Source organism: Denticeps clupeoides, chromosome 5, assembly GCF_900700375.1.
Source record: "Denticeps clupeoides chromosome 5, fDenClu1.1, whole genome shotgun sequence".
NCBI classification, from domain to species: Eukaryota; Metazoa; Chordata; class Actinopteri; order Clupeiformes; family Denticipitidae; genus Denticeps; species Denticeps clupeoides.
Window position 1 is genome coordinate 15,014,070 of NC_041711.1, and position 26,683 is coordinate 15,040,752.

The 26,683-nt window shown below is 43.2% G+C and overlaps 1 protein-coding gene across 4 annotated transcripts in view; it reads left to right on the forward strand.

Annotated features, from left to right (window-relative positions):
* Positions 1-26,683, forward strand: part of il1rapl1b (interleukin 1 receptor accessory protein-like 1b) — a 219,463-nt gene that overhangs the window by 174,588 nt on the left and 18,192 nt on the right. For all 4 annotated transcript variants that reach the window (XM_028979445.1, XM_028979443.1, XM_028979446.1 and 1 more), the window contains exon 7: positions 17,668-17,800. In XM_028979445.1, coding sequence (XP_028835278.1) covers positions 17,668-17,800 — 133 coding nt within the window. The remainder of the gene's footprint in view (positions 1-17,667; positions 17,801-26,683) is intronic.

The following is a 26,683-nucleotide window of genomic DNA, read 5'->3' on the forward strand; positions in this document are numbered from 1 at the left end:
CATCTAACACCAGCACTGCAGATTTACCCTGCCACCAGCCAGGCTCTGAAGGCTTAATTTAGCGGATATCATCTCTGACAGCTAGCCTTTACCCATGACTTCTGGTTTTTACATCTTTACCCTCTTTACATTCAGCTCCTACTTTATAAACTCTCCCAGCACATATAATCAATTAACTTCTCCTGATAGACGCAGGCTTTCCGGTAATGCTGTGTAAGGGGACCTAAAATAGATCTGATCAATGTGTGTGTTAGTGTGTGTGGTGGGGGAGAGTTGTTCAGGGCTCTCTCCAAAAATGACAAATGCACGGATAAAAAAAAAATACAAAAAGTACGAATGCCAGGCACACACACATACATCAGAAACTATCGTGGAAAGTTGTGGAAGTTTTTGATTGTACTGTATTTTGGTGCATTTTTAAAACCCACCACCGTGCACATTTTATTTAATTAGCTTCTTTTACGGGGCCACTTCGTTTGGATGTTGGCGTACGATGTTGTAAATATAATCGCCACATTTCCTCAGAGCGACCTTAATGAGATTACTGCAGTTTTGTAACTAATGTAACGATTGGGTTATGGTAGCTTCTTGACAATATTTTAATTGCATAAACCTATTAAAGCCATTCGCTGACTCCCCCGCCCCGGTATGAATGGGACCCGTGAGCCACCACCTCAGTGCTGATTGAAAAGGCCACAGCGAGCCCCTCTGTTCCCACATTGTGACAACACTGAGCAGAGAGAAAATACCAATTACCACTACTGAGCTTCAAACTCCAGTTTGGATCAGAGGGTGCAATATGCTGCAGCGTACACACACACACACACACACACACACATCTAATCTGCAAGTGTGTTTTTTAGAAGATGCCCCAATTGTTCAGCGATTGTTGATTAGCACAATTTATGCCTAAGCCATGCCAAAGGGCCATTTAGGAAAGTTTTTTCGGACTGTTTCCATTTATCAAGATGGAAAGCAGCCATGGCTAGAATCCTAATAAGGAGCTGCAGCAAATCCTCCTTCTCTCTCTCTATTTCTCTCTCTCTTTCTGAAATTTATTTTTTTCTTAGCGGGTGGAAGTGGGAGCAGAGCATGGGTGGAGGGGTGGATAATTAATCCTTTTATGTGGGAGAACTGATAAGAATGGGCCTTTTGTTGTGTTTTTCTTGTCTTGATTCAACCTGTGTGGCGTTGCCATGGCAACCCTAGTGGTGATGCTGCCTGGTGCAGAAAACACAGGTAGGTGATGGGTAGGTGGAGGGGTAGGAGTGGTTGTGGTGTGGCTTGGCTTTTTTCACACACACACACACACACACACACACACACACACCAACACAACGGCTCTCAACTGCTCACCCAAAAAACCTGACCCACCCATTCACTAATCCTGGGCAGAAACTGACTAGTAATCAAAAGGTTGTGGTATCACATCCCGAATCGCCAGGTGCCACTGAGGTCCCTTTCATCAAAGTACCGTCCCCGCACCCTGCTCCCCTCATGGGTGCCCGCTACTCACGTTGTGTCACCGTGTGTCACCGTGTGTCACAATGCCAATCACTTCACTTTCACTTAATTTGTATGCACTCATTCTCTCTACCAGCCTGATCATGGGCACTATGTTGGACATTCTCACTCAGGTTAATAGCCTCCTCCAGCCAGCAGGAATAATCTGGGTTATCCACATCTGTGCCAGACATAAACTGGTCTTTAACCCTCTGCTCAGCAGAATACACAAGTGCAAGTGCGCGCACATAGCAACACACACACACACACACACACACATTCTCACTTAAATGTATTACCTAGTTTAAATCTCACACTGTAAAACAATTTTAGAGCACTGATGACTAAATGTTTTACATTTATGTCCTTTTATGTTATGTTGTTTTTCATTCATTGGTGGTGGCCTAGCGGTTAAGGAATCCCAATCTGCCAAGGTGCCACTGAGGTTCCACTGAGCAAAACACCGTCCCCACACACTGCTCCCTGGGCACCTGTCATGGCTGCCTACTGCTCACTCAGGGTGATGGGTTAAATGCAGAGGACAAATTTCACTGTGTGCACTGTGTGCTGTGCTGCTGTGTATCACATGTGACAATCACTTCACTTCAAACAAGCCCCGTCCCTGACCACATTAATGAAATATCGCAAGGTGAATAAACATGGCGCAGTGCTTTCCTCGGTCGCGCTTTGGCATGAGATGTAAATGCTGTGATAAATGATTTGGACTTCTCTCCCGAGCTTGCAGTGCTGACCTCAGCGTTTCGGGGGCCTGTGGCCAGTGATTTACATGCCCCGGATGGCCACGTGGGGCATCCACAGTACAATGAGCCCACCCGGCCTGCTGACAGGGGACTATATCGGGGCTGAAAAATGAGGCGCTTAATATCAGACTCGTTTAGATTGAGTTAAGCCACGACTTCTGCCTTTATCTCCTGATTCTGGTGGATTAATGCGTTGAATTTATGATTACTGGTGTGTGATGATGAAGGGGAAACCCCTTTTTTTCCCCCTTTAACATCATGCACAGTATTAGCGTTCAAGAGCTCTCCTGGGCGTTCATATTCAAAATAGCACCTTGGTGACATTCTTTGATGACCTTTTTTTTCAAACCTGCGGTTCTCTGGATGGCTTTCTCTCAGAGGGCTTTGATCTCAAGGTTAATGAGAACAAGTGCCACGTGCAGGTCTTGGATCTGTGTCTTCGTGACTGAGTGGCTTTTTCTGACAGCCAGCGCTACCTGCAGGGCAGCCAATGGGGAGAGAGGAAGGGAGCCACGGCACCTGCCAAATCTCATTACATATGCTCTCTCTCTCACTCGCTCTATTTCTAACACACACATATACACATTTTGTACCAGCAGCAAAATTACTATTACAACTAATACAAATATTAGTTATAGTTACTAGTTACTTCCTTCAAAAAGTAAATGAGTTACAGCATTTTAAAAGTAACTAGGCAAAAATGCCTAGTGGGTAACACACTTGCCTATGAAGAAGACCCGGGTTCAAACCCCACTGACTACCATTGTAACACTTAACCCTGAGTGTCTCCAGGGGGACTGTCCCTGTAACTACTGATTCTAAGGCGCTCTGGATAAGGGCATCTGATAAATGTACTCGTTGTTGTCATGTCTCTCCTGCACGTGTGGGGCTGTGTGTGTTTTTTGTAAGGTGTAATCAGCCGCCAACCTTTGCCTCCGATGTAATATTGTTGTCAGAAACGGTAACAGCATTGTAATGATTTAAACAGTAATTGGTTACTCAAAAAATACATACTGGATAAGTAAGTATACTACTGAAAAATCAAGGTAACAAAATACATGGTAGCACAAAAGTCACACAAATATCTGAAATAAATTAGATGGCTAAAATAAAAATGAAATAATACACAACACATGCACAGACCAACTGCATATTGACACATTCATCCACAATATCCTATGAACTTATGAAATCAACACACACGCACACAGGGGCCACTATCACTCAGAACATCACAAGTGGGCCCAGATCCAAGTTCCCTTTCTTCCTCCGGGTGGCCATTTTTTGGGGGGGTCTACTCTCAGCTGGACCACTGGCCTTTGAAAACTTCAGAGGAGCATCTAGAGTGCCGGCCTGCAGATGGATTAGATATTCATGCAACAGTGACGCCTTTTATATGCCTGAATGGTGCCGTGTCTGCTGAGCTCACGCTGTTGACTTTCTTTCTTCAACTCTCTTTCTCTTTATGTGGAAAAAAGAGTCAATTTACAGCCTTGTGAAGGTCCAGCATGGTGGACTGATCTGGCCAAAAGCATCAGAATGTGAAACACACACACACATACACATGCACAGATGAAGCTGTTTCATCATAACCATGGCGGGCCCCCACTTGGCTCCGGGACCATGATCGTGCGGCAGCTCAAGGGCACGTGGGCGGTGAGGAAACAGGGGGGCATTAGCATCCCAAGCAGGTGAGGCTCAGAGATAGCACCTTCCTGCACCCTGCTTCACTCACGGCCCATTTCACACCACCACCCTTCCGCTATCAGCCCTTATCAGCAGGACAAAGAGGAGACCAGTCCCACCACTGAATGAAAGGAGGTGGCGGGACCCGAATGATCCAACAGGGCAGAGCAGCCAGTGGCGTCGGACCTGGGCAGTAAGCAGGTGTTAAACAGGAGATTATCCGAGGGAGGGGGCATGTTCTGGAACGTGCAACCCAAGGTTTATTTAGTCAATGGTGGTGAAATGAATCAAGCTCTTTGTTGTTTATCAGCACCGCTGGAGCCTTTTTTTTTTTTTTTGCTGGATGTGCTCAGCATCATGACACAAGCTACTGTTGTTATGGTACATGATACACAGAGGAAACATCACTGAAGCTCCTATAAGCAAACAAAAATGAATTCTTACAAAGGTGTGGTGCATATTGCATCAGTCTGAAATGTGAGGACATGTGGCCGTGATGCAGTCCTGGCATAATTCTCTTTACTCAACCATTAGTTGTACATGTGTGCAGTGTGCATGGCCAGTCCTAGTGAGATTAAGGACCCAGAAGATGAACATTAATGATGTTTTAATAAACAATGTTCTTCCCCTCCTGTCAATACGTCACACAGTTAGGGGTAGTGCATCATCCATCTTTTCCCGGCATTGACCTCCATTCTCTACACTCCTAATACACCTTGTACACAGAGAATTTCTGTTGATGTCTCAAATGTGACCACGCCGACCACCACCGCCAACATGCAGTTTATTCAAGAATCCTGACAGATGAGCTAGTGAATGTGACATCAGTTGTGGCACCATACAACAACCCTGTCACTGCACACCCATCAACCCCGATCAGTTTTAACAGGGGGTCACCACAAACTCCACCCACGGAGGACAGTAGTGATTGTTTAAGGCAGCCTCTTCCATCTGAGAGTGTCTGGCCTTACCTTTCAAGAAGTGTAGTGTTTTGTACCAGATCCTTTTGGTTTGGCATTTTGTGAAAAGTAAAGTAAAGAGTGTGTTCTGTTCTTGCACCAGGAAAATGTGGTCCTTAGAGGTACCATGTTAGACCAAATCTATACCATGTGTCCAAATATTAACATGCTGAGCTGCTATCTCCTAGAAATGTTTTAAATCCCTTTTAAAATTAAAATCATTTACATGCAACGATACCATTTGCATCTTGCATGGGGCACCTACTCAGCAATGGTGTATGGCTGGACTATTTTAGTAAAAATTTAAGCAGTCTTTGGGGATAGTATTTTAGTATTTTAGCACTTTGTTTCTGGCTGAAGTGGCATTTCAGGGGCAGTGCTTCATCTCCTGTAAATGCATCATTAGATTCAGCCCTGAAGCGCTCTACTTCTTCTTCCACACCCGGTTTCTGCTGCAGCATCAGATTGGCACCACAGTTCCGTCGCTGGACCAGCTTCCATTGTCCCCAAGGTCATTTCCTTCAAAAACTGTGCCTCCTTATCAAAGATCAGCTCTGAATGCATTTCACCAGGTCTGGTGTCAGAGCTCTGATGGGCTGAATCTCCCTCCTGTCTCTCTGCTGTCTGTGCAGCTCGACACGCGTTGGCTGCTTCGCACCCTCCTCCCAGCCCTTCCTACCCCCACCCACCCTGTCCAATTCAGAGAGGTGCCATTGATCTCCTTCCACTTCACTCTGCTCTTCCACTTTCTTCCTGTGCATCAGACATGACCTGGACCCACTGACCCCTTCTATGTGTGTGTGTGTGTGTGTGTGTGTGTGTGTGTGTGTGTGGAAGAGGGCCATGTTCAGGGGTCGGCTGTAGCCTCAGTGGATGTCCTATGATGCCGAAGCTCTGTGAAGCTCTTCCAAACACCTGGCGCCCCGCCCAGGGTGGCACTAAATCCTGTAGGCCGCAGGCCAGAGGACCATGGACACGGCCACATTATGGCCATCACCGCACAGCCACACAGCTGAAAAACAAATAAAGCATTCTGCCTTTAATGCTGCAGCAAAAACTGCACAAGACGGCTTTGAGGGGCTCTGTAAAATGGTGCTAAAGAATTTTGCTGAAAACCAGTCCTGTGCAGGTCCACCGCATCCTAATTTTGACCTAAAGATTGCGAAAATGGCATAGAAGTCCTCGTTCTGGCAGCTCGTTACCCCCAGGGGACGCCACCACTCTGGGACCGTAGACTTGGGACTTTTTTTGTCCTGTGTTGATTATGTCTGTACCTTGATTCCTCTTGTGCAATTTATTGATCTCCTTGGTACAGGAACCAGTACAGAAACATAAATTCGCCTGCAGTCTCACATTCTGCCTAGTTTCAGGGCAAGATCTCTATTCTTATACCCCTCAAAATATCTGTCAAAATGATAAAAAAGTTTATTATAATATAATATATCAAGGAATAATATCAAGGTTCTTCTGTTTCAAGTGCCCGCCCACGAACACGGAACATGTAAGAGGCAAATTTTGAATTTGTCTCAGAGTATTTAATAGACATGGAGACCACAGCGTTGAAGCATCACTCAGGGTTATGTAAATGAAACTCGGGGTTCTGGGCAAAAAGAGCAGGCATCATAAGTCTTAGTTATTCATGAAAACTGATAAAATGTTCTTAAACAGTTTTCCACTGCGCCGGTATTTTGAGAAGTTTCTGTTTGCTGAAAGTCTATATATCTATATAAAAGTGTATATATCTGCCCGCTTGTGCTTTCCAAACACCAGCTGCTACTATTCCTGTAGAGCAAGGTGAGAAACATCTTCTTCAGCAGGTCAGATGTACATTTATTTAGCCGTGTGGGGATCCCGGCACAGATGCATGAGAATTAGTACTGAGAGTATTGTGCATCACTGCTGTATTTCCCACCAAGTCTATGGGTAAACACACACACACACACACACACACACACTGCATTATAGCAGTGCAAGTCTGCTAGTTCTCCGCATTTTCTGTCATTTCTGTGGCCTGTCTAGGACAACCACTGGTATACACACATTCACAAACACACACACATATACAAACCCATACATATAATATACACACCATGCACTGTATGCTTGGTTTTCATAGGACTGATGAGAGGGGACAGTTTTATTTTCTCATTAGATGGAATGGAAGGGTCCCTTAATGTAGCCAGATAAATATGAAAGGGCATGTGCCTACACACACGCATACACTCTCAAACACACAGGGTGTGCAGAGAGAGCAGGAGCTCAGCTGGAGGGCCATTAAACATGATGAGCACTTTACCTGTCTGCCCTCTGCAGGGACACACACACACACATTTACACACAAAGCACACATGCTTTGTGTGCATATAGCTCATATTCACTGAGTGCTTCCATTCTGCATTTACACACACACACACACACACACACACACACACACACACACATTTACATATCCTCATATGTATATGCACATACCAAAAGGAAAAAAAAGACAGTCACACAGAAACGCACTGACGGTTGACTGGGCCTACAAAGAAAGGTTATGATTATTTTTGTCATTATCATAACAATTGTCATTAGAATACAATTGACATTGAATTCAAACATGTGCAATTAATCTGTAAATACCAACTAAATAAAACTGTGAAATTGAGCTCATAGCAAAAGTCGTCATGAGCTTTTAAAGTAAAGTTAATGGGAACAAATCTTGTGGTTGAAAACTAAGCTGGGAGGGAATGTTAAAGTGATGCATTTGTGTTTTTATGTGACATGCAATTATGACTGCACTGTTAACTCTTTAGAAATGTGAAATTGGGCACAGCTACTCTATGGATTCTGTGACACGGGCCATTTTGAGGAATCTAGTAAAGGAAACATGTTATAAATAAAGAGAAAAAGTAATTTTTATAGATCCGAAGGTTCATAATGGAAAACCATCCCCATTGTCTAACTTTAGAGTAGATGTGTTAGCTTTTGACTGGTAAAGTATGAATGTGTTCATGTACGATGCATTATGCATGGATCAGAAATAGTATAAATTTCATAACCCCATCCACCAAGCTGTCACATGCACCAGCAGCCCTCTGATGCGTCGGCCATGTCCGGCACGTAGAAAAACAAGATGTGTGCTGTCACGTTAGGCGACGGTGCAAATTGCACATCTTGGCTAATAAAGTGACAGAGAAATTGCTGCCAGCAGCTTTTCCCTGAAAATCTCTGGTAATGCCCCCATGAGCTGCAGCATTACACAGACGCACATACATACGGCAGCGGCAGATTAACTTCCCCGCGACTCCTGACTCTGATGCCATTCACGTTTTAATTATTGCTACTTTTCTCCCCCTTCTCTGTATCTCCGCTGCTTGTTTTTGCCTGACTCTTTGCCCCCTTTTCTTTCTCTCCATGTCTTGATGTTTATCTTACTTTTCGTTTCTCGGTGTTTCATTCTCTCTCATGCTCTTCTGCCTTTAAAGTCTTGTCATGCTGCCCCAGGAAACGTCTGGGCAAATAAAGGGCTCTGACGAATCTGGCCGATTTCTAATTTGAAGACGTTGCTCTTGGATTTGCTCACATTTCAGTCCTTGGTGCAACTTTTATCTGATTTTAGTTCTGGGACTTGGGGGGGGGTGGGGGACATAAGAGAACTTCCACAACCAAAGTGGTTGTCAGCATTTCTGAAGCAGCCTAAACTCCACCTGTGTAAAGAATTTGAACCCGGGATCAGCTTTGCTTACTTTCTGGCTCCATGAAACCTCAATAATACCTCTGTAGACATCTCAGGACCACGCCCACTACCAACAGCAACATGCAGATATCAGCATTCAAGTGTTCAGATGGGTTAACTAACCAGCAGAGGACCCAAGCAGAGAACTGCAGTGACTTTGACATGGTAAAATTGTGAGGGACTTTATACAGCACGGTCAGCGCATTTCTCCAAAACTGCAGCCCAGAAACAACTCCTACCTGGTCAGAGAAAACACCCATATCAACAGCCAAAAAGCACCTACAGTAGGCATGTGAGCATCAGAACAGGGCCATGGTGTGATGGTTCTCCAGATCTCAATCCAAACAAGCATCTGTAGAAAAACAAGTCAGGTCCATGGTAGCTCCACCTCACAATTTGTAGGAATTGAAGGATCTTCATCTAATGCTGTCGTTTCAGACCCAATATACATTTAGAGGTTCATGCCACTTAGACTTAGACATGCTCAATTAGACCTTCTGATTGGCTAATTGGTTGGACATTTATCACCTTTGGACCAAAAGTCAGGTTTGGATTCCTCCACCAAAACCAGTCTCACCTCATTTCATCAAGTCTCCATCTTCCCCACTCCCCCTCCCTATTCACGTGACAGCCGCAAGTTTGCTTGAGTTTTATGTCCGTGGGTGAAAATGTGAGCCGGAGTTGTGTTGCGGGAGATAAGTCACGGTGATGGCTGACAGCTTGGCCGGCCACATCAGCCAGTGATCGTTATAAATGCAAATGACATTGGTGTAATTGAGCGAGGTGTCTGCCCACTACTTTCTGCACCGAGACACTATCAGTATGCACCAAACACACACACACACACACAGACACACATAAAACATGCCTCAATGTTCAAAAACACACACACACACACACGGAGACCCTCAGTTGCCATTTGAATGGGAAATATTTATTTGTCTGTGTGTCTCCTTAGTGCTTTTCATATGCAGGCACATTAGTACACACACACACACCGTTCTCATCAGAAGCGATTAACAGGGTGTGCGAGAGCCATGGCAATCACTCCGGAATCGCAGTCCTCCGAGTGCACGGGCTTAGAATTAAAAGAGCAGGGGAGCTGGAAACGTTTGAAGGGTTCGCGTCCAGATCGTGACTCTCGCCGAGCGGAACTGTCATTCACCCGATCACTCATCATTCAGAAGATTAGACTCGGTTTAGTGCCAACACTCAGTACTCATTTCACACACACACACACACACAAATAAAAGAGCACACTGTTTTTCAATGCATCCCTCCTTCAAACACCATGGCCCAGAATGCATCAGCGGCTCAGAGGACGTTACATAAATGTGTAGCTGGTTCGGAAATAAACACGCAATTTGTGCTCGCCTCTTGTCCATGAAATGCATACTTGTTCTTCACACTCTGCCTGCATGGTGTATTCTGGGAGCGGGTGGAATGATTGACAGGTCAGCAGTTGACTTAAATTTATGCCCGTCGCTGTTCCAACGCCCAACCTCCACCCCACTTTAAATGCTCCCTTGCTCAAGGTCATAATTTACTTTTCCTTACTGTTTGCATTTCTCCTGATAGCATTGCCTGTAATTTATTGTATTGTTTTAATTAAATGGATTGAGAGGCGTAAGTGCCTGTGTTTTTTTTTAAGATGCACAAAAGGATATCTGAATTCTGAAAGTCCACCAGCATGCCCACACCAGGCGTAAAACCGCATCTATAAACCTGAATGGGCCCTAAACCCAGACGTGCGCTAACCAAATTAAATGGTTATACAAATGTCACACCGAACGGGGGAGCCAGGAGCGAAGACCACATATCAATTTACAAGACGAAGCACAGGGAAGCTGGGAGTAAATGAAAAAACAGCCATCTTTTTGTTGGGAGGGGGGGGGTTATGTTTACAAGACCTTGCGGGAAGAGTGCATCTGTGTTTCGGCTCGGTCACAGTAGACACAAAAAAGTCGGATGTCTTATATTGTGCTTGTCTGTACAGATATTTAAATATTATGTGTCAGCACACTGGAACGGTGCGTCCCTTTTCCCCCCGAATTTCTCCTCGTCTGTTGACATTTTTCATGGGTAATCTGAAGGTTCGCCCTCATCAGCCGCGATAGCAATGCATTCTCATCTGCCTTGTTAAAAAAAGAAAATGTAGGTGCCGGGTCATCATAGGAGGTAACCTTGCCCTCCGTGGACACTGCGGCACTTGTCCAATAGGTTTGCCTTGCTGCTGCAATCAGCGTCCTCAGTATTAGTGCTGTGTGATTCATGACTCACCCGGTTTATTCACCCAAATTCATTAAATAACTCATGACTCAGGAATCTGAGGTCTCCATTGAACCAAATCCTTTGAGTCCTAACTACACTTAACTAAATTGTAAACTCCATTACATAAATACATATTTTAATCATTAAAACATCAATTATTACCATAACTTACAGTTTCTTTGCCCAATCTGAATCTGAATCGTTCACAGAGTGGTGATCGCTCCTAAAGGCAGTAATATACTTGCTGTTAACTACGTATTCAACGTGCGCATAATCAAAAATTTACTGAAGGGATATGGATGCAATTCCTGCGTAATTTTATAGGGGCAGTGTTGCAATATCTGCACTAAACAAATTATTATTTTAAAGAACATTTATTTATTTATTTGTTTGTTTGTTTGTTTGTTTATTTATTTATTTTGTGCCGTTGACACTGACTCTTGGTGGTAAAGATTATGACACAGTACGCAAGTGCATCAGCACGTCAACGTCATGCATGGATGAAAACATGCAGCTGAATCTGAATAAATCAAAGGAGCAGATTTAATTTAAAAGTGATTAATTCTCAAACTCAAGGCATTTTACTTTATCTTAAAAGAAGATTCAAACACTTCAGTTAACTCGATTGGCAATACTGACTCCAGTGATTCACACACCCGGATCAGTGACTCAGAGGGAGTCGGATGACTGTGGAGGCCAGGTCTCCACTTTTTGTACATAACTGCACGTGTTCATTCATAGTTTTGATGCCTTCAGTGAGAATCTACCAATGTAAATGGTCATGGAAATAAAGAAAACACATTGAATGAAAAGGTGTGTACAAACGTTTGGCCTGTACTGTACATACATATTCATAGTTCACTCTTTCATATATACACAAGACACAACTATATATATTGTCTCCCACAATTCATAACCCAAACCAAACAGAGAACTCATACACATTAACAAAATAAAAACACTCATGCCCCTACATCAAACACTAATTTCCCCCATTTCAAGATGGCCTATAATGGCACCGTTCTACTCCTATTGCAAAATGCAGCACACAGTGGGGAGTGGAGACATGACTGCTGCCTGGCATCAGTGGGACCGTGAGAGAATCACTGTTCCCTCCTGCAGATCCTCCCTGCCTTCCACAGCCTTCTTTATCATCTGAGCTGACCAGTCTTTCATTAGATGGACCAAGGCCCAGAGCGGTGCCAGGAGATTCAACATCTCCCCCTGACACAGCAGGACTTGTTCTACCATCACCCTATTGGAGACAAATTGCCTCTCCTCCCAATGCAAAAGCTTAAGCACAACCAGCAGGCATGACTGGAACTCTCCTGGGCAACATGGCCATTGACTACAGGACAACAATTAAATTCAGATGAAAGTGGTAAAACTAAATATTTTTGTAGCTATATTTGAAAATAGAAATAAATATAACAATATAATAAATAAATTCCATTAGATGGAAGTGTCTGACCGTGAGCATATAAATATTTGTCAGGAAAACCAAGTTACGTATGGTTTTATAGTACCCCCTTGTGTGACTGAGAAGTCTTCTATTTTGTTGAGCTGAACTGGGGTCCTGTGTGACTGAAGGTCAAAACTTAATTTACTTCATTTTCATTCTCATCAACTTTACAATGACACTTGTGTCCTGTGGATGGGGGCATTACAATCCTAGAAGACAGCACTCCCATCAGGATAGAAATTTTTCATCATAGGACAAAGGTGATCACTCACTGTCACTTTCAAATCAGGTTGCGGTTTGCAGGAATTAACATTCACCATGCAGGAGTATAGCACAAAAGTCTATAAGAAGTCTTCCTCTCCATCCACACTTCATTCCAGGCTGCAGAACTCATTTATTCACGTTCTTTTTTTAATTTGTCATGTCCCTGTATCCGAATCCATAACAACACAGAAGAAGTAGGAATATTCCTGGTTATTTATTTTATATAAGTCTGCCTGGCACTCTGATTGGCTGAGACGTACCAGGATTGCCTCCATCTCAGCATTCTGACCTTTTTAATCATTCATCCGTATTACTTTGTTTTAACAGTAAACAAGAGACAAGGATCTGAAACCTACCTGACTTCTCATTGAATGTTGTTGCTTAGCAACAACACTGACAGCAGGATTGTGTGGAAATATTTAATTACAATGAAATAAGAAGTTTCTCAGCAAGTTTTGAAGTCTTTATTGCCTCAAACACCATTCATAAGCTGTGCAATAATTATTAATGATACTAAATGGCATCATGGCTGTGCTGTGGCCACAGGAAATGCAGATTGTGTCATTTGAGTACATGCTGCCTGTATAATGCTGCCTAGCATCAGCTTTAACATATGGATCATTGCGCAAGCACCAGGGATGGTTTTTTTAATAGATACACCTGATATAAAAAGTGTACACACCCCTGTTGAAATGCCAGATTTTGGTGAAGTAGAAAATATTAACCTAAATAATTTCAAATATTTTTCCACCAAATATTTCATCTGACTGTTCACCTGTGCAATGCAGTGAATGTGTGTGTGTGTGTGTATGTAAGTGAAAGTGAAAGTGAAGTGATTGTCACACGTGATACACAGCAGCACAGCACACAGTGCACACAGTGAAATTTGTTCTCTGCATTTAACCCATCACCCTGAGTGAGCAGTGGGCAGCCATGATTACGGGGCCGCTTCCTTAACCACCAGGCCACCACTGCACATACATAGATGTATGTGTATATATACACACACAGACACATACATACACACATATATATATAAATTGATATAATTGCAACATTTAGACAACATCATCTTCTTTGCTACTGGCATTCGAGCAGTAAATTGGCCAAAAGGTTGGGTTCAGGCTCAAGTTATATCATTTTAGTCAGTTAAGCTCATGCACTGAGTGATTGGTCAGCACGAACTGCCGGTCTATTGTACATTTGAATTCTTATTACAGCTCTAACTGGCTGTAAATCGCTGAGTAAAAGTGCTGGCTCATCAGTGTTATGACTGCTTATGACGGCTTGAGGTTCGAGTACTGCAGGTGTGTTAGCTATGTCTGTTAATGATGCGTTTGTCGATGCCAGGCACAAGTACATTTCTTTGTTGAAATACCAATGGTGGAGAGTCTGTTGATCTTTCTAAATGTCATCCCCAATGCCACAGTGAATGCATAATTCTCCCCCCACCCCTCTTTCTTTCTCTTTCTCTCTCCCCTCTGTATATAACCACACAATCTATACAGTAGCCTCAGATCGACCGGCCACAGCCATCCGGACTTACATCCACCCATTGATCTGTGCCGGATTGCATTAGATTGCAGGGCCGCTGCTCTCGTATCGGGAGCCACTGCCATTACCGGGCGTGGTTTGATTGGAAAGCGTCCTGTCGTTATTATGATTGGACAACAGGCAGGTCGCATGGAGTATAATAGAAAAGATAGAAAATAGGGAAAACAAACAAACATATGCAAACCAGCCGCCGATGAACGTTGAACTCCACCTGTTGACTAACGCTGCCGTGCATGAGCTTCCTCAGTGGACGTGCAAACCATGTCAAAATGCCAGTCGCCTCACTAATTGACTGTAAGTAGGAGTGCTGCCTCAGAAATGATTGCAGAAACGATGAAACAAAGCTTAATGAACTCACTCTGCAGAAGTGATTATGAATAAACCAGCAGGTTAATGAACTCACACACACAAAATGCAGAGTAATGCTGTCTACAGTTTATGGAAATGTAATTGTTGCATTCATCTTCATACGTGTTTTTTTAAATGCGTTTATTTGATTTACGCCTGTGATTTCAGCAGTGTTGGAAAGAATAGAAAAAAAAAATGTGTTTCAGAAGCAGCGGAAGTCTGGCTTTGAAATCCTGCCTGAGTTTTTGTGAGCCTCATGCAGCTCCCTTGTTGTGAAAAAAAAAAAAACCGGATCCCTTCTCCTGCGCTGTCGCTGCCTCTTATTACTCCCATTTCTGCCGACACAAAAGGCTTGACAACCTCATTGCTCATTGCCGTAATCAAGCAGAGTTCCAGACACGCTTGTCTCGGCCGCTCTTCGAGTGAGCTCTGCAGATTAGCAACAAAAATACCAGGCCCGAGCGGGAGGCACATGCCCGATAGCATTGTACTGCCGCGCCTGTCCTGTCGGAGATCGGCAGCGAGCACAGAAAGCCCTCACTCCTCCGACGCCCCACCAGCACGCGAAAACTGCGGAGACCGAAGTGGCCAGCGCTTTATTGGAGGAACGGCCGGCTTCTCCAGTAACACATGCTCATTGATATTGAATATGTGTGTGTGTCCTCACAGGCATGAGAATGGAAGATTCTGTTCAAATATCTAGACACACACAGGGTTGGGAGGTAAACCTGTACATGTTGTAGCCCAGTGGCCAAAGGTTCCGTTGTGGGAATAACTAAATGGTGCAGTCCCTGCGGCAGTGGGATTGCCAAATGTGGGATTTTTTTTTTTTACCTTCAAATCCTCCAAAATGTGTCGAAAACAAACTGCTACACTATCTGGTAAGTATTGAACAAATGTAAGTGTTTTCTGTAAATTACAAGTTACTTTTAGCCCAATCTGGCAAAACTAAATCTGCCAGAATGCTCTTTTTTTGTATTGATGTAATCATAATGATGGTATATAGAAACACAAACAAATTTTGCTGCCTTAACAAATAGCTAAAATAGTGGATCTCTGCTGATTCCTAAAATATCTAACTTATTTATAACCCTTCGGTGTGTGTGTGTGTGCTTTAATGTGTACGGCACACACCGCTGGCAGCCCAGCCACACACTGACTGCTGGGTTCCACTCTGGAAGAACCGCTGCCAACACTGCAGCTTTTCCCCTCCTCCTTTTCTTATGACTGTGACTAAGAGTGGCTTAAGGAAGGCAGCGAACGATAAGAAGAGTGAGGGAGAGAGGGAACAGACAATCGCATTACCACTTTTCAGCCTGGGCCAGCGGTTTGGATTTAAATGGATCCGGGCATCCAGCTGTCAACACAAGCCAAGGTTATGTGTGTGTATGTGTGTGCGTGTATGTCTACAGAAGACATAATGTCTGGCCAAAAAACGGCATGCCTCATCACACCAGGTTAGTTCGGACACTTTGTCTGCAGTCACTAATTGGAGCATACGCCAGCAGTCCCTTTATGAACTCGCTGGGACGACATTCCGGCGAATTCCCAACATAGAGGCGGTGCACGACATGAAGGAACACTTCAGTAGGGGAGCGGTGGATGCGCTCCCCCCACATCTGCACCTGACAGAGTGGTTCCTCCCCCTCGGGTCCCAACGTACTGCTCTGCAGCTCTACAGTGACCTCCGGTGGAGTGGAGAGGAACTGTTAAATGCTGCTTCCTTGGGGCAGGTGCACCGAGTGTCGGATTTTTCCCTATATACAGAGAATGGTGTGTGTGCGGGTGGGAGACCGAGAGGCTGGTTTGAAGGTGAATGATGTTTGCTGGTTGGCACACACAATTTCACAGACAATCATTATGTCTTCTGTCGTCTGTGAAGTCTTCAATAAGAGCAGTTAAAAGGAGGAAGAGAAAAGCACAGTAGAGCGTCAAATCTCCAGGGGCTTTGAATTTGTGCGTGTGTGTGTCTGGATCAGTGGCACACAGAGTTTGGGTGCTCGATGTTTCTGTTCTGACTTCTGCTGGATTGATGTATAAATCCTCCACCTGTCTGTGTAAAATGCCAGGAGTCAAGAGGAGGTTCGGCGTTTGGGTTGAACTTCGTTAGCCCTGTCGACTCTCAGTGGTGCACTGTGTGTGTGTGTGTGTGTGTGTGTGTGTGTGGGTGTGTGTGGGTGTGTGTCAAGTGAGGTTGTGGTCTCTTCACCCTTTTTAGATGTGCCTCACAACCCAAACAACCTCACAACACAAACCCCTCACTGTCCGATAAAAAAAATATAAGAATATTTGTTTTTTGTGTGTTCTAAAAAAATGACAAAAGATGTCCTAATCCTAAAACTGAACTCAGGACCAACAATAATCATCGTATTGCTTATTTTAATGTGTTTGTAGAAATCATGGAATCTTTGTTAAGATTAACACATTTTTGTTCCTCACTAGCATATACATAAAACACCTCACCTACAAGACCACCCCGGTAGCTCGGTAGCTACTATGCACTTCATTAGCCTACTCCACACTCATTACTTTAGGATTCAGAACACGTCTTATCAGTAACGCAAAAATACTCATACACACACACACACACACATTTTTTCTAGTCAGTTCTCTCGCTTTCAGGGTCTATGGGCTGACTGTACACACACACACACATACACAGGATATTACTCTAATGAATGCGGTCACAGAGAAGAGTGTGAATCAGGGTCTGTCGTTACCCATCATCCTCTGTGTCCGAACCATGAGAGGTTCTCCCTGGTCGCTGCCCACGTCTCGCCGGTTTTTAAAATCACTGTGGTGCAAAACATCTGCCCGCTGAGGATGTGTAAACCGAGCTGTAGAGCTCTTCCGATTGGCCGGGAGTTTGTTTTTGTGGCCGGTGGGGACGAGCCCTGAGCTGTTGTCGGGTATTTGGAGACTTTCTGTGGGAGGCTCAGCAGCATTAGCCGAGCTTTGGGCTGACCTCCATGGCGCTGACTGGCCAGCTTTGAAGGGAGGTCAGCGCGCGCATTCCAGCCGCCGAGGCGAGGATTCCGGCTCTTCTTTATGGATTATGTGTCCGCTGCAGGACGACTCTGCCCTTTCCCAGAGAACCAGAGCCCAACTCACTTCGTTTCCTTTCCTCCTTCCAAACAGGCAGCCCTGTGAACCTCACCTGCCGGGCCTTCTTCGGCTACAGTGGAGATGTGAGTCCGCTCATCTACTGGATGAAGGGGGAGAAGTTCATCGAGGACCTGGACGAGAGTCGCGTTCGGGAGAGCGACATCAAGTAAGGCTTCTTCCCGCTCCTGCAGTGCGCCCTGGGAAATAAATCCACCTTGGGTAGCATCAGCATCCTTTCAGTACAATTAAAATAAACTAACATACAATACCTAATTTAATTTTCTCCCAATTACAGTCAATGCACACAATTCTGCCGAGGAGTGATTTCAGCGTATTAACAGGCTACGGTTGCCTGGCAACACCTCCTGGCATGTAAATGTATAATTCAAGCGATATGTGGTCACAGGTGCGGGGTTTTCAAGTATTTCACAGATTTTATGTCTGGAACAAATGATTTTTTTTTTTTACATCCTTCTAAGCTGAAAATGTCCAAAATATAGACTATAACACAACACCCTCGATTATTACACCCATCATACCAGTATTTCCCATTTCGGAATTTTATTCCATGTAGTTGGACCCTGAAGATGGACCCTGCCTTTTAAACAGAACATTTAGATCCTTCATCCCCCAAAAAAAGTGTTCAGGCCTGCAAATGGAAAGTAAAGTGAACAGGAGTTGAGCGATCTGCATATAATAAAAAGTTCTTTTTATGTTGAGCTGCCACACGATTTGTGGTTCTGAGGTTGATGGAAGATTCTGCTGTCGTTTTTGGTTAAATATTACCCAAAGAGCCACTGCTCCGTGTTCAGGGGACAAATTTATGGGTGCATAGCCAGAATTGCGGAACAGTAAAATATCCTATTAAATTCTGCCGCAGCCTCCAACGAAATTGGGCAATGAAACTGACACAAGATGGTGTGTGTATGTATGTGTGTGCGCTAGCATTTAACATTCATACACACATAGGTCAGGATCACTTTTATCCCACTTAATTTTCCCCTACTTACACTCATGGATACCCTAAAGTACATACGTCTGAATTTAGCTTTAATCCTACATGCATTTGTCAGTTAATTGGAAGTTATTTGGAAGCAAGCTCCTCCACTCACCTTCTAGAGCAGAGGTGGCCTAACATGTAAGGATGTGGACTCGTATCCGAAGGGTTGTGGGTTAAAATCCCGGACCCCCACGGTTCCACTGAGGTCCCCTTGATCAAGGTACTGTCCGCACACACTGCTCCCTGGGCACCTTTCATGGCTGCTCACTGTTCACTAAGGTGTTAAGTGCACATTTCATTGTGTCACCGTGTGCTGTGCTGCAGTGTTTCACAATGGCAAAGACAATCACTTTCACTTTCTGCCAAGTCCTGCGTTCGGGAATATATTTGACCAAGAAATGAAGGAAGTATCTTCTGAGCTCATATGCATGAGAGCTGTCACACGTTCACTAAAGCACTGTGTAGTTTTTTTATTTGTGTAGTTTAGCGACGATCTTCGGAAAGCACCTCGCCTTTAGATATCTAGGCACCTTGAAGCCAGAATCCTGTGTTAAAATGTGCTGTGCTGAAACAACACATCAGAGGCAGGTAATTGCCCCCACAATGCTTGGCCCAGCACTTCATGCCGAAATTAGTCATTTCATTAGCGCATGTTGGGGAGTTAATGATGCATTGGGTTTTGTCAGGTCTGCCGTGACCTGTGTGATACCTCTGCCCCGCCTCCACTGACAAGTCCACCCTCTTCCTAGCCCTCGGAGTCCTGCATACACACACCAGTGGGCTCCGCTTGGCACGTGAACATGAAAACCAAGGATCCAAGGTTGTAAAGACTTAATATTGATCAGTCATGGGGTGAGACATGTAATAATAATAATAATAACTATTTGGTATTTAGCTATAAAGAGCTTGCCTTGTCAGCAAGACCAGGAATGCTGGCCTATCAGAAGGCGAATAAATCTGCCGGAGAGTATAGTAAGAACAGCTCTGCAGTTAATGAAACGGATTAAAGGTCAGGGCTGGAAATGGCTTGTTTCTACAGATTGCTACACGTTTATAATGCATGTGCTGTACAGTAAATGTGAGTGTGAGAGTGAGAAGATCACGGCCTTCTGTTTATTAGTGAAAGTGAAGTGATTGTCATTGTGAAGCCCAGCACAGCACACGGTGACACAACAAAGTGTGTCCTCTGCTTTTAACCATTAGGCCACCACTGCCCCCAGCAATTTTTTGTAGCTTTTCTGATTTTTGTTGAAGATATGAATACCTACGTTTCAGTGATACTATAAGCACTGTAAGAACTATTATGCAGCTATGTAAGTACGTTTTTAGTTTTGTAGGGTAGGTTGCTATAAATAGCTATCCAGAAAAATTCTAAACTCGCACCAATGACGTCAATGGCATTTTTTAAAGGACAAATGGGTTGTTGGCGTCCTGTGATGTGGTCGCCATGGATTCATAACAAGGAAACTGTTATTTGATTTGTGCCAGGTACAAGTATCAGGACCAGAACCAAATAAAAATAACCAAATAAAAATAAAAAGGAAACCATGCATTTGCTAACTATGCATTAATGAATTAGTTAATCTATCTTATTTAGTATGTATATTTTATGACTGCTGTAATTATTTGGAATAAATATATGATCTGGGTCCTGGGAATTAAATGCACTTAAAATTAAATGAGGACATTCATTATGAATATTTATATTATATAGCATTTCATTAATTATCAGTTTGATCTTTTATTGTAATATGTTGTTCATAAAAATCTGTCAAATTGGACCAAAAGAGACAAAAGTTTCCCACGATGGGGAATGAGCTGACAGACCCTTACGAGAACATGTCAAGAGCTGCAGACCCAAGGCATTAGGAAAAAAAAGAGAGAAATCTCAACAATGGCTGCTTCCACCCTCTAGAGCCTGAAATCGTGTTGAACCAATCGTCTTGGCCCTGGACCGTAACCTCGGAGGGTGAAATGGTGCGTCTGGGAGAATCAGTGTGTGGAAAACTCTGTCTCTGTCAGTTAATCAGCTCTGCGATGATGAACATCAAACAGGGGTATCCCTCCTGCGAGAGTTGTCAATCACCACAGCCTGGAGAGCAGAGAGGCCTGCCGCTGAACGATTTCATGTGGCGGTTTACTCTGCTTCTTTCTTTCTTCTCTAATGGAGTTCAGCCACAACATTAAAACTACTGACAGAAGTTAACATTGATGATCTCATTAAAGTGGTGCCTGGAAAGGGCTGGACAATCAGTTCTTCAGTTTCATGTGTTGCGGGGTAGGAAAAATGGTCCAGGAATCAAGACTGAGTGAGAGCTCCTTGGTGTCTTTGGAGTGGAGCAGTTAGGATCTTCATAAGGAGTCCAAAGCAGAACATTCGGGGCTGTGTAGCTGTGACCATGCTGACCAGTGTCCACCACTGAGAGCTCCTACAATGACCATCAGCATGAGCACCCGGCAAATGATCTTAACCTATTGTTGCCAAATTCCACACCTTCAAGATTCATAACTTTATACTACATTTATACTACATCTAATATATACTAAGAATATATAGATAAATCATTTGCAAATATTAGCATTTTGTGTGAGAGTTGTTAAATATTAGTATTATTTCTGCACATCTGGACAGGTGAGAGCTGATGTGGACAGCACAGTGGTTTTACTGTTGTGGCTGTTTGCTGTATATTTACAGCACAGCGTGAGGTTCTCTTGAAATCAGCTCCTCATTCGCTCCCGGCTCATTTGAAGGGCCTCTGCGACGTGTAGGAGGCTCGGGGTTTGATGTGCCGACGCTCGCGTCTGATGTCGTGTGATCACAGTGGGCTTCTGTGCTGCTCCAGCTCCTCACACGACACACAAATATCAAGGGCCTCCACTCTTTCATCCCGCTCCATGCTGCTTTTCACACACTGTCCCTTCTGTCTTTCTCTTACCCTCCCATGTTCTTTACATCCTCATTCCCTCCATCTTCTTTCTTTGCCTTCTTCTCTCTCAATTTTCGTCTCAGGTGCCCCAGAGCTCTTCTCCTTCAGATACCCGACAGGCATAATGCTGAACACACAGGGCTCTAATGGTGTGGAGAGGCTTTTAAAAAGCGAACGCTGACACATCTGACCCACCATGTTTAGCAGTGGCTTTTCTGACAATTTAAGCTGGTGTCACAACACACATGGTCAAGCTGCCTCTTTAGCTTAAAATTTTTCCTCCAGACATAGAGCCACGCTGACCTCTATCCAGCCCTGCTCACCCACCCTGATGCCCCGTCCTGCCCTGCCTCTCCTTGCCTGGCTGACCAGGAAATGGGAAGTGATGGATCTTTGAAGACAATGGCAAGAGCAGAGGAGGGCAAAGGTTGTCTGCACATGGCCTCCATCAAGCAACAGTTATTGTAGGAAAGTTTAAAGAAGGATTTCTGTTGTTCAAAGATAACTTCAACAATGCACTGCACATGAAATACGAGTGAATACAAGTAAAAATACTGAACTTGATTATCATTAAAGTGCTTCTCCTGCCTGAAACCAGAAGATCCAAACATCTCAGGAATATACTTAACTCTCATGAATCTTGAGTCTCATGAGTCCAGCATCTTCGAAAGTATTTTATCTATAATTGTATGGTAGAGAACATAACGAGGGGTGAAATTGAGATATACAAATATTATGAAAAGGTAAAAATATGTAAATAAATTCAGAATATTTTTTTTCCCCTCCAGAATATTTATTTATTTATTTGTACAATTTAACCAAACTCAAATAACTTCACAATTGTGAGACTTGTGTGAGAAATTGAAATAAAGACATGCATTTTTGAATAAAATATTGTTCACAATTATTCTAAAATACTAAATGAATTAAAAAAGTTTGATTAAAATATGGCAATTTTTAGTTTTTGTTCTCCTGGAAGTTGTCAAAATGTCACTTATGCCCATATGGCTGTTGCCCCTCTATATTTTGTAGTATGGGTGCCAATGTGACGTATATATGGGGGAGGTAGTAGCCTAGTGGGTAACACACTCGCCTATGAACCAGAAGACCCAGGTTCAAATCCCACTTACTACCATTGTGTCCCTGAGCAAGACACTTAACCCTAAATTACTCCAGGGGGGGACTGTCCCTGTAACTACTGATTGTAAGTCGCTCTGTATAAGGGCGTCTGATAAATGCTGTAAATGTAAATGTATATAGTATATTACTAGTTCAGAGCATAGATGACAAGGACAGTGTGAATGTGCCAAGACACAAGTGATTTGCTGCAACAAGTTTACAACTTGTGAAAACCCTGAATTGGACAAAGAACAGGTACAATTTTGAGTGCTGTGCCTAGAAGCCAAAATCAGCAGCTTATCTGGGAAAAAAGTGTGCCCTCGCTTGACCCCCAAAAATGGCAGAAAACCCTGATTAAAAATGTTAATTTTTTCCCCTTCATTTGTGCAAGGGCTGAATAATCAAGTATAAATGCACATTATGATGAAAAACGTTTTTCACGTATGTCATAAAATCGAATGGGCTTGGCTGCTCTTGGTTAATTCTGCAGTGAGAGCATTTCAAAGTGGACAAGTGAAGAATGCAGAGTAATGAAACTGAATATATGAAAATTCCACTGTTATGTGGAAAAAACATACAATTTCTGAACACTGGAGCGTCTGTATAAGGAGGATGAGATTGAGAAATGTTCATAACATATTTGTTGTTGGCCCCTCCAGATTCAGAATGAGCTTCAGCATAGATTTCATCAGTTTCTGGCTTACAGAGTATGACAGATGTTAGAAGTCAACAAACTTTTATTCCATCGTCATAGAAATGCCCATGCGTAGCAGGAATTACATAGGAAGTTTTGGGAGTTTGGTGTCATTGACCTCATAATTAATCTGTCTGTTTTCCCATGAAAATGCTCTGACCAATCAATAACAGTAAGATTCTCAAGTGACTGACAAGGAGCACTGAGCACCTTGGGCATCAGATAAAGTGTACCTCAGTAAACTTGACCTGTCAGGTATGCTGCAAAGCAAATGTTTTCTAATACAGTGGATGTAAAAAAATTTACATCCACTACATCCACATCCAGAATAAATTATTTCAAAAGTTTTTCCTACCTTGAATGTGACATAAAAATCCAAAAAAGAAAAAACATGCCATAAACTGAATGCATAAGTGTAAACACAAAAAATGCACACAAAAAAAAAATGTGGACAAAGTACTCACATTCATTACTAAAGTAAAAGTACAGATTACTTCCACTACAAGTGAAAATCTTACTGTCAAATTTTACTTAAGTTAAAGTACTAAATTACATTTTTAAGTACTTCTGGCACAACACATACACAACACAACAAAGCATTTCTGGCACAACACAGAACCTTTGTTTTTTTTTATTGTACCGCCATACCCCCCTACGAAACAGCATGGTACCATCTACCAGGTATGGCCTGCGTGTTGGCATGCAGCAAAAAAAAATCGTTACAACACAGGTGCTCCAAAAGTAGCCTAAGATGACAGATATGGACATAACATTATATTCATGTTTAACGTCATGTATAACACTCCATTTTTACATGCTAACTTTATAAACTACATTTAGAAGACAATCTTTGCCTTGGTGGTCAAAGTAATTTCACTAACTTCTATCCAAAAGCTCAGACAACTTCATTGCAAACTTTAACTTGTAACTAATAAAATGTTTACATACCTCAATATGTTTGCACGGGTTGAACATTGTCATATAGTTAGTTTTAGGCAGACACAGCACACATTTAATATGGCCAAGGATGTGAAAATGGCACAGTATTGATAGTACTAGATAGAAATGTGAAGTAAAAAGAGCTATATTTGTCTTTAAAATGTAGTGAAGTGAAATACTACTCAAGTGAAGTACAGCTACTCAACAACTCTACTTAAATACTTTACAGTACTCAAGTAAATCTACTTTGTTACTGCACAACTCTGAGTACTATCAATATGGCATCTAGACTAGGCAAAATATTTCCACTCTTCTTAGAAAAAGCTACACCTGTCAGATTGTAAGAGCATCTCCTGTGCTCAGCCCTCTTCAGGTCACACTGATTTTTTATTGAATAAAGGTCTTTGCAGCTCCTGTTGGAGCCAGTCTTTTGCTGCTTTGGATGTATACTTGGGCTCATTGTGGCTACGTGCTTAGGAAGCGGACTCGTAAAAGAGAGGTGGTAAGTTAATATCCCCAACCACCAAGGTGTCACGGCCATTTGGCATGGCGAGGCAGGTGAACGGAGATGATGAGAAGATTTGATGAAGAAGAAGAACGCATTTGCACGACGTCACGAAACCGGGGTTTAATCTTGTGAAGAACAGGACAGGGGAGACACATGTAAAATAACAAAGACCCGACGGAGTACAGACACGAACAGGGCAGCTCTATACAATTAGACACAGGTGAATACGATTAGGAAACATTACACAGGACTAACGTGAAACACCGAAGTAACCCTTTCTGGACCGGATCATAACAGAAGGTGCCACTGAGGTCCCCTTCATCAAAGTGCCGTCCCCACACACTGCTTCCCAGGTGCCTGTCATGGCTGCCCACTGCTCAGTGAGTGTGTTGGGTTAAATGCAGAGGACACATTTTGTTGTGTCACCGTGTGCTGTGCTTGCTGTGTATCAGAATGACAATGAAAATCACTTTCATTTTCATGTTTAAAGATGAAATTCATCTTCATCTTCAGCATTTTAGCAATTGCCTGAAACGAGAAAAGTATTTGAAACTGTTAATCAACCTGGCTCTTTAATAGGAGTGTAGTACACTTGTTATATTCACTGTACAGTTGTACGTAAATTTCACCGAATGATAATTGCTTTGTGGATTAGTTCTCCAGCACGAAATGCAATCAGATTTATTGGGAAAGCATTTCTGCGCCAACGGTTAATCCATCCTCAGAAATGTCCTGGTAAAAAAATACTACTTTTAAACATAACCGTGCTCCAGCCTCTCTGATTAACATAAGAGGTTAATCACCGTGGAGGCAGCGCTCATCTAACCCCCTGCAAGTGGCCTGTAACCGCACAGAGCGTCTCTGAAATGTGTATCATCATTGCAGGAGCTGCAACGGTGCAGCCACTCAAGCGACGACTCCAGAGCATGAGTGTAGAAGCTAATGCACACTTACTGTCTGCGAGAGAGCCCATCACTGCGAAGAACGGCACTGAACAGCGGCCTGAGAAGCTTTTCGAGAAACGTCCACCCTAATGGACTCCTCTTCCACTCCCATTTCCCTATTCAGTGGGGGCCTGAGTTGTTTCCTCGCCCACTCGCTAACCTTTGACCTGGTGTGCAGGCACGGATGCACTATTCTCACTATTAACTATTCTGCAGGGTTTCTCAGAGGCTCAGTGCATTTGCAATATCAATATCATTAAAACAAGGTCTGAAATCATTTTTGTTCTCTTTGTGCCATCAGTGTTACCGTACTAGTGGGACGAAATGACTTTAACACATAAAACTCCAATGTATAATTTATCAATAACAACAAAGATAATAAACCAAAGAAAAAAACATTGTTCATCCCACACAAGACGTAGCCGGAGATTTAGACTGCAAAGTATATAAGAAACACACAGTATGCAAATAAATGAGTTGTTTGATTGGCAAGCCATGCTCATCGTCACAGCGTAAACACTGTGACTGTGAAAATCCCACACAAACTCCTCCCACTCAGGCCATCCCGGCACCAAACAGAGCCAGCAGAAATAATATTCAAATCCTCGAGCCATGCATTTCTCCACAGAGGTGTCCTGTCAACCCCCCGACCAGCATAACTACAGATCGCCAACCCTTACATACAGAGATACATACATACATATTCCCATCCCCAGTGCAAGAGTTGATATTGATGGGGGAATATGCCACTATTGTCATAATTACATAAATTATCCAATGCATCAATCGATTCTTGTCAAATGGGAACAAGACAGCAAGAGCGCAGGAGTGAATATAAACGTGAATACATTTCAGGGGAGGATGAGGGCTGCAGAGCGAGTTGCTATTCTGTTCTACAATTAAACAAATGTTTGCTCG